The sequence below is a fragment of the Notothenia coriiceps genome, unplaced genomic scaffold (genome assembly GCF_000735185.1).
Source record: "Notothenia coriiceps isolate Sejong01 unplaced genomic scaffold, NC01 NC01_scaffold00027903, whole genome shotgun sequence".
In the NCBI taxonomy this organism is placed as follows: Eukaryota; Metazoa; Chordata; class Actinopteri; order Perciformes; family Nototheniidae; genus Notothenia; species Notothenia coriiceps.
In genome coordinates this window covers 1-7,034 of record NW_011360604.1, presented here as the reverse complement: position 1 = coordinate 7,034, position 7,034 = coordinate 1, and the positions used below count along the sequence as shown (strand labels likewise).

The following is a 7,034-nucleotide window of genomic DNA, read 5'->3' as shown; positions in this document are numbered from 1 at the left end:
GTGTGTGTGTGTGTGTGTGTGTGTGTGTGTGTGTGTGTGTGTGTGTGTGTGTGTGTGTGTGTGTGTGTGTGTGTGTGTGTGTGTGTGTGTGTGTGTGTGTGTGTGTGTGTGTGTGTGTGTGTGTGTCCTCACAGTCCATGAGTCCCCAGCCGGTGATGTAACAGGTGAACCCGTGAGGAAGCATCTGATCCGGGTAGGGAAGATCAGCGATGGCCACGTAGCCGTTATCATACACAGGGTTCGCCAGCCTCAGGAGAGCAATGTCATTTCTAATAGAGAAAATAAAAAAATGGAATAAGTTCAAGTCTGTTTGCCAGCTCATAGAGTCTTATTGAGAACCTGGAAATGCTGTGTACCCCCGACTATCATGTTTCCATCTACTTGTGCAAGGCATTTCAAAGCACTACATGAGGGAAAGTGGTAATACCAGTTGGTTTGTAGCCATAAAAGTGAAAGCATAGGAGGATGCCTTAACCCTGTAACTATCCCCTTGGGCCTTTACTGTCAATGAAAGGGTGCTTTGAGTGGTGAAACTAAGACAACTTGCTGTCTTTACCCTCTGGCAAGGTCTTCATTCCAGTCTGGATGGACAGCAATCATGTCCACGCGGCTGAACTGCTCACTGCCGTCGTACTCGTACAGGTCGTACTCCCCCACCACCACACGGTACGCACTAGCATCCATGCTGATCGTAAAGAATCAAAGACACACTGTGTTTACTTACAAGCAGACAGTGGGAATCAGCAGGACAGGAGTGACAGGATCTGTGGCATTGATTGGATGTATGAGAGCAAACCTGAGGATACAGGTGAGCTGCAGTCATGATGTAGAAACTACCAATGATAGTGCCTCCACAGATGTGGTAGTATGAGCCATCATTGTATGAATCATACTGGAGAGAAGCCTGAGGTAAGGTAAGGTAAGGTACGTTTATTTATATAGCACATTTCAGACACAGAGGCAATTCAAAGTGCTTAGAACAGAGAGGAACACAATAAATGAACATAATGGAATAACAGTTTCATAAAAACAATGCATTAATGAGATATTCAATAGTTTAAAACGACATTGTAAATACGGTTGGTGCTAAAACAAGTTAAAAGGCTTCTGGGTAAGCAGCTGTAAAAACTAGTGTTTTTAGCCTCGACTTAAAAGAACTCAGCGTGGGTGAAGACCTCAGGTTTTCTGGAAGTTTGTTCCATTTGTGGGGAGCATAAAAACTAAAAGCAGCTTCGGCGTGTTTGGTTCTGAGCCGGGGAACAATGAGTAAGCCCGCCCCCGATGATCTCAGAGCTCTGGGGGGCTCGTGACTGGGCAACATGTCAGACATATATTGGGGTCCCAAACCATTTAATGCTTTATAAGTTAACAATATAATTTTAAAATCGGTTCTGTAAGCTATGTGCAGTGCAGAGACCTGAGTACTGGGGTGATTTGTTTGACTTGTTTTGGTCAGGACTCTGGCAGCGGCGTTCTGGATTAGTTGTAGTTTTCTAACCGATTTTTTACAGAGACCTGTAAATACATTACAGAGCCATGCCTGCTAAAAACAAAGGCGTGAACTAGTTTTTCAAGGTGTTGTTGAGACATGAATGTTCTAAGTCTGGCTATGTTTTTCAGGTGATAGTAAGCCCATTTAGTAATTGTGTTGATGTGGGATTTGAAATGGAGGTCGGGGTCCAGAACTACGCCTAGATTTATCACCTTTTCCGATGTATTTAGCAGTAGGGCTTCTAGTTTAGCGCTTACTTCAGCCCGTTCCTCCCTTTTGGCACCAAAGATAATTGTTTCTGTTTTGTTTTTGTTTAATTGTAGGAAATTGTTGCTCATCCAGCTACTGGTTTGTTCCATGCAGTTGGTGAGGGATTGTAATGGTCCGTAGTCGCCAGGCTTTATTGTCATGTATAACTGAGTGTCATCTGCATAATTGTGGTATGACATTTTGTTAACTTTTAGGATCTGGGCTAGTGGAAGCATGTATATAAAGAATTGGACCAAGAATCGACCCTTGGGGAACTGCACAAGTCATTGCAGTTTCTTGCGATTTAAAAGAACCAACAGACACAAAGAAGTCCCTGTCCTGCAGATACGATTTGAGCCAATTAAGTGCTTTGCCAGATAAACCAACACAGTTTTCTAGTCTGTCCAGTAATATCAAAAGCGGCACTGAGGTCCAGCAGTACCAAAATAGTGATTTGTCCCTTGTCTGTTTAAATATATATCGTTTAAAACCCTCATAAGTGCGGTCTCAGTGCTGTGATGGGCTCTGAATCCAGACTGGAGAGCATCAAAGCAGTTATTTTGTGCCAAAAAAAATTGAGTTGATGGAAAACAGCTTTTTCTATAATTTTACCCAAGAAAGGTAGGTTTGAAATTGGCCTATAATTCTGCATGATTGAGCAGAAAAACAGAGAATAAAATACACACTGATACCAAAAAGACAATGTTATATCAGAAATCTATCAGCATAATGAGGTCAGATTAAAAGGAAGCCTATTTACCCAAAGGATATAAAGTAAAAAATACTAGCGTCACATTACATTCAATCTGTATAAATAATGTTTTAAAATAGTGCTCATACCTGCCATCTCCAGGTGTTTGGTTTGGCGTCATTGCCTCCTATGACCCTCTCATTGTGCACCTTATGGTTGAAAGGTGTTTCAGCACAAATCAGCCCTTTGGTGCACACGTGAGATTGGAGACAGTACAGTTAAATGTGCACAAAACAGCACTGAAAATATGTTTTGGGGAATATATTTACCAATGCAGGAAAGGAAAGCCACAAGACGAATCATGTTTGAGCTCTGACAACCAGATATCGTTTGATTTTACCTATTTATATCATTTTGACACTGGAAGACTTCCAGGAGGTATTAGGTAACCACTAAGATACCTGCCAACTTCAGCACATGTGGATGAATCCTAATCAAATGTATGATTTTCTTATGGTAAGGCAAACACTTCAGCAACCCTATAAATCTCTTAAAATCTAGGTCTATTTATAAATATATTTGGTTATATAGTCGTTTTAATGGCACTTTTATTCATTTAGGAATTTCTTTAGACAACATTTCATCATGGTGGGAAAAGAGCAGATGCGTTCACATGCAGCCAATTTCAACTATCGGCTCTAACAAAATGTCGAGATAACTAAGGCAGGTCAATAACCATGGGAAGGATACAATGTTCCACAGCACGCTATCAGTATTGGACATTTTGCAGATCCGTATTCGGGTGAAAATACAGATGTTAATGTGTGTATAACAAACATCAAGTATTATGCAAATAACCCTCATGCCCCAAATGCCCTAAACCTAAATGCAGTATACCTGCTGTTAATTCTCTGTTTCATTGTAACTTTATGGAAGCTATGGAGCTTAACTGAAGGTAAAGCCAGTGGTGTATAGTGTTTACTCAAGTAATTAAAAGTAGCTCCACTTTTACCAGCTGTGAGATTATTGCAGCAAAAGGAATCATTTAGAACGATTCCTGAATGGGACATTAAGCTGAGTAGGCCTATGTGCTTTTACTTTTGGTACTTAAAGTATATTTTGATGCCAATACTTTAAGTACGTTTTTAAATGCAGGACTTCTACTTGTAACTGAGTATTTTTACACTTTTTTCTACTTCTACAAAGTAAAATCCGGAGTGTTAATTAACACTGAGTCTGAGATAAGGATCATATGTTCACTAGCTCTGTGTTAAAATTGAGTCTTTAAGTGTTCATTTAACACTTAAATCCCTCCCTTTAAGTGTTAATTTAACAAGTGTTAATTTAACACTTAAAGGGTCCATTTTAACACTGCCAGTGAACATATGGTCCTTATCTCAGTGTTAAATTAACACTCCGGATTTTTACTGTGTAGGCCTACTAGTAAAATATCCGAGTACTTCTTCCACCATTGGGTAAAGCTAGTGATGAGTTGAATTAAAAGATATCAAAATAGGCTTTGTTTTCGTCACATTGTACACAATATCAAGCTTCAAACGTCCCATATAATTTATGTATTACGTACAACGTCAAATGTCCATGATTTCTACGCCAGTGTTGTCTGTTGCCCAGCAACCACATAGAACACCCAGTCAAGGACGGCTAATCGAGCTCCAGCTCGATTTCTCTGGCATCGTTATTTATTAGCTTTGCCTAGCTCTCTGAGACTGCTGTCAACCTGCGTTTTGCGCTAAGCTAGCTTTAGCTTTAAACATTTGTGTCCGTCAGTAATGACTTCAAACACATCTCTACCTCAGTGACTTGAAGACTGTGTTCGTATTACTAACTGTTGAAGACGATGGGGGTGTCGCAGAGCTCGTTTCTGTCGGATGGAGGAACTTCTAGTGGATATCATGTTCATGGGGTACGTAGTGCAAGGTTATAAACAACACTCACTTTGTATATCTTTTTAAACCACTTTAAGCTAACTGGCTATGCTATTGTTCCTGTTTTGTTTTTTTATCTATGAAGACACACAGTTGCACAATGTATTAAGATATTCTGTGTAGTAACTCTGTAACTTCCAACTGTGGGTAGCTTTAATGGTGTCCGCCCATGATGAGGTGGCTTTTGGCTCACAACCAATCTGTTTAAGTTCGAGAGAGACTGCTTTGTTTTAGTACTAGCTGCCATGTGCAAAGTAACAAAGTAAATGTACTCACTATACTTGGGTACAATTTCGAGGTACTTGTGCTTTACTTGAGTATTTCAATGTTTTACTACTTTATACTTCTACCCCACTATAATTCAGAGGAAAATGGTGTACTTTTACTCCACTACCAGTACCTTAGTTACTTTGCAGATTTGGTTTAATGATGTTAAATCAGACTTTAGTTCCATCTGGAGTAAATTCACAAGCTACCCTGCAGAGTACAAAGTCATTTAAACTAGCTGCACCTTTACCAGCTTTGATAACACTTTGATGATCATTGATCATTCAAAACATGATCATTGCATAATGAGTACTTCTACTTTTGGTACTTTGGTTTATTGTGATTGCAGGACTTTTCTTACTTAACAGAGTATTCATACTCTGCTACTTCTTATTTGACTGAAGTACAAGATCTGAGTACTTCTTCCACCTCTTCCCTTTACTGTGAAATCAACCAAATTTCTTTGGTGTGTTTTTTCAGCTTCAAGAGGACTCTCCAGCTCTGAGGGCCGGTCTGGAGCCTTTCTTTGACTTCATTCTCTCCATAGGGAATACCCGACTCGTGAGTCATCTCTATGTGAAGTAACATTTGGTTTGGCATGTCCACTCCCCAAATGTAAACATATTATCTAAATGCAAACACTTGAATCGATGGAGCTTATGTGATACATGTTTTAATTGCTCAGCGTAAAGTACATTTACTTAAGTACTGAAGTATATCAAAGTACTTGTGCTTTACCTGAGCATTTGGGATTGTATGCAACTTTAGGAGCTGTGTCCACATCGCGTATTCCTGCCAGAAAAATGTGCCTCAGTTTGTAGGTACTTTGCAGGATGCAATTCTTCATGATTCATGAGGATTATAATTTGAATGTTTTAAAAAAGAATGAAACCTTGTTAAGGAAATGTGTCTTCTTCTTAAGCTAAATACATAAAATAAAAACATTTAGCAGGAAGTGGAAATCACAAATGTGAAAACAGGGCTGTTTTACTGACCTCATGAAAAGTGAAAGGACAGAGATGCTTCAAACATGATGATCATATATAATATGATGCATCGCTGTAAATATACCACCCAGTATTTAAGGAAGTTAAAGTGAGCACAACCATCTAGCACACGTCTAGCTGCAAAAGGCCTGATATCAACCACTATTGTTGATGAACAGATATAAAAGCCTGCACCAAGCAAAGTGCAACAATCACAGGAGAAAAGTGACATTATGCTGAAATCTCCTTTCGTGTTGTTTTCACATGAAACCCGGCCCACCCTCTCCACACCGTCGAGGCTGCAGTCGTTAACATTTCTCTTGTTTCTCCAGAGCAAAGAGGGCGACCTGCTGAAAGACCTTCTGAAGGCCAATATGGAGAAAGCGGTGAAACTAGAAGTGTACAACTCTAAAACCCAGCGGGTGAGGGAACTGGAAGTCACTCCCAGTAACATGTGGGGGGGGCAGGGTCTGCTGGGGGCCAGTGTTCGCTTCTGCAGCTTTGAAGGAGCCAATGAGAACGTTTGGCACGTCTTGGTGAGTCGAGTCCATCCGGGCTATTCTTTAACCTGCTTTGTTTTACTCTGATGCAAAACAGCTTAGCTTTGAGGAAGAAGCCAGCGCTTTCTTTGAAGTGAGAATCAAACAAGTTGAATGTTTCAGATCTACTTTATTCTTTGAAGACTAGCTCGTGTTTCCTAACCATTCAACAAAACACCTAGATATTTAGTACCACCAAATTGACATCTGTTTTTGTCTTATCTCCACATTTAATTTCCTGTATATCTTAAGTCATAATCAAGACAGTGGTTTCAAGTGCAAATGCATGTTTGTTTCAGGATGTGGAAACCAACTCTCCTGCAGCCTTGGCCGGCCTTATTGCTTACGATGACTTCATCGTAGGAGCCGACCAGGTGTTGCAAGACGTGAGCTCTATTCTAATACATGGATATAATGAAGTGCAACCAAAACAGTGCTCGATGTTAAATCCCTTTGTGCTTGTGTTGCAGTCAGAGGATTTCTTTTCTTTGATTGAGGCCAACGAGGGGAAGCCTCTGAAGCTGCTGCTGTACAACACTCAGACCGACAACTGCAGGGAGGTGGTGGTGACTCCCAATGGAGCGTGGGGAGGAGAGGGGAGGTGTGTCTTCTTAATATCTGCATCGTTTATTATCATGTCACCCATATAGATTAGATTAGCTTCCTTTATTGTCACTACACAGAGTCCAGCGAAATTCCAAGCATTCCCGAAAGTGCAATCCCACATAACAGACAGTATAAGTATCATTTTGACAATACGAGCTACAAACTTTTAATATATAAAGGGACTATAAATTGGACCTATGATACATTGAACAGTACGCTTACAAAACACATTCCCATACAAATATACTCTATTTACAG

The 7,034-nt window shown here is 40.2% G+C and overlaps 2 protein-coding genes across 2 annotated transcripts; one reads left to right on the top strand and one right to left on the bottom strand.

The window, feature by feature from the left end:
- Nucleotides 1–132: 132 nt before the first annotated feature.
- Nucleotides 133–2,807, bottom strand: LOC104957866 (chymotrypsin-like elastase family member 2B; the record flags this gene model as incomplete). The annotated part of the gene is given in 6 exon segments (XM_010785541.1): nucleotides 133–269; nucleotides 557–685; nucleotides 797–807; nucleotides 809–904; nucleotides 2,582–2,676; nucleotides 2,762–2,807. Coding segments are annotated over 6 exon segments (502 nt in total), but the record flags the coding sequence as incomplete, so codon positions are not given.
- Nucleotides 2,808–4,120: 1,313 nt separating this feature from the next.
- On the top strand, nucleotides 4,121–6,820 carry LOC104957867 (Golgi reassembly-stacking protein 1-like). Its single transcript, XM_010785542.1, has 5 exons — nucleotides 4,121–4,356; nucleotides 5,126–5,206; nucleotides 5,964–6,167; nucleotides 6,470–6,556; nucleotides 6,641–6,820. The coding sequence occupies exons 1-5, from the start codon at nucleotides 4,291–4,293 to the stop codon at nucleotides 6,818–6,820; spliced, it is 618 nt and encodes a 205-aa protein (XP_010783844.1). The 5' UTR covers nucleotides 4,121–4,290.
- Nucleotides 6,821–7,034: the final 214 nt, after the last annotated feature.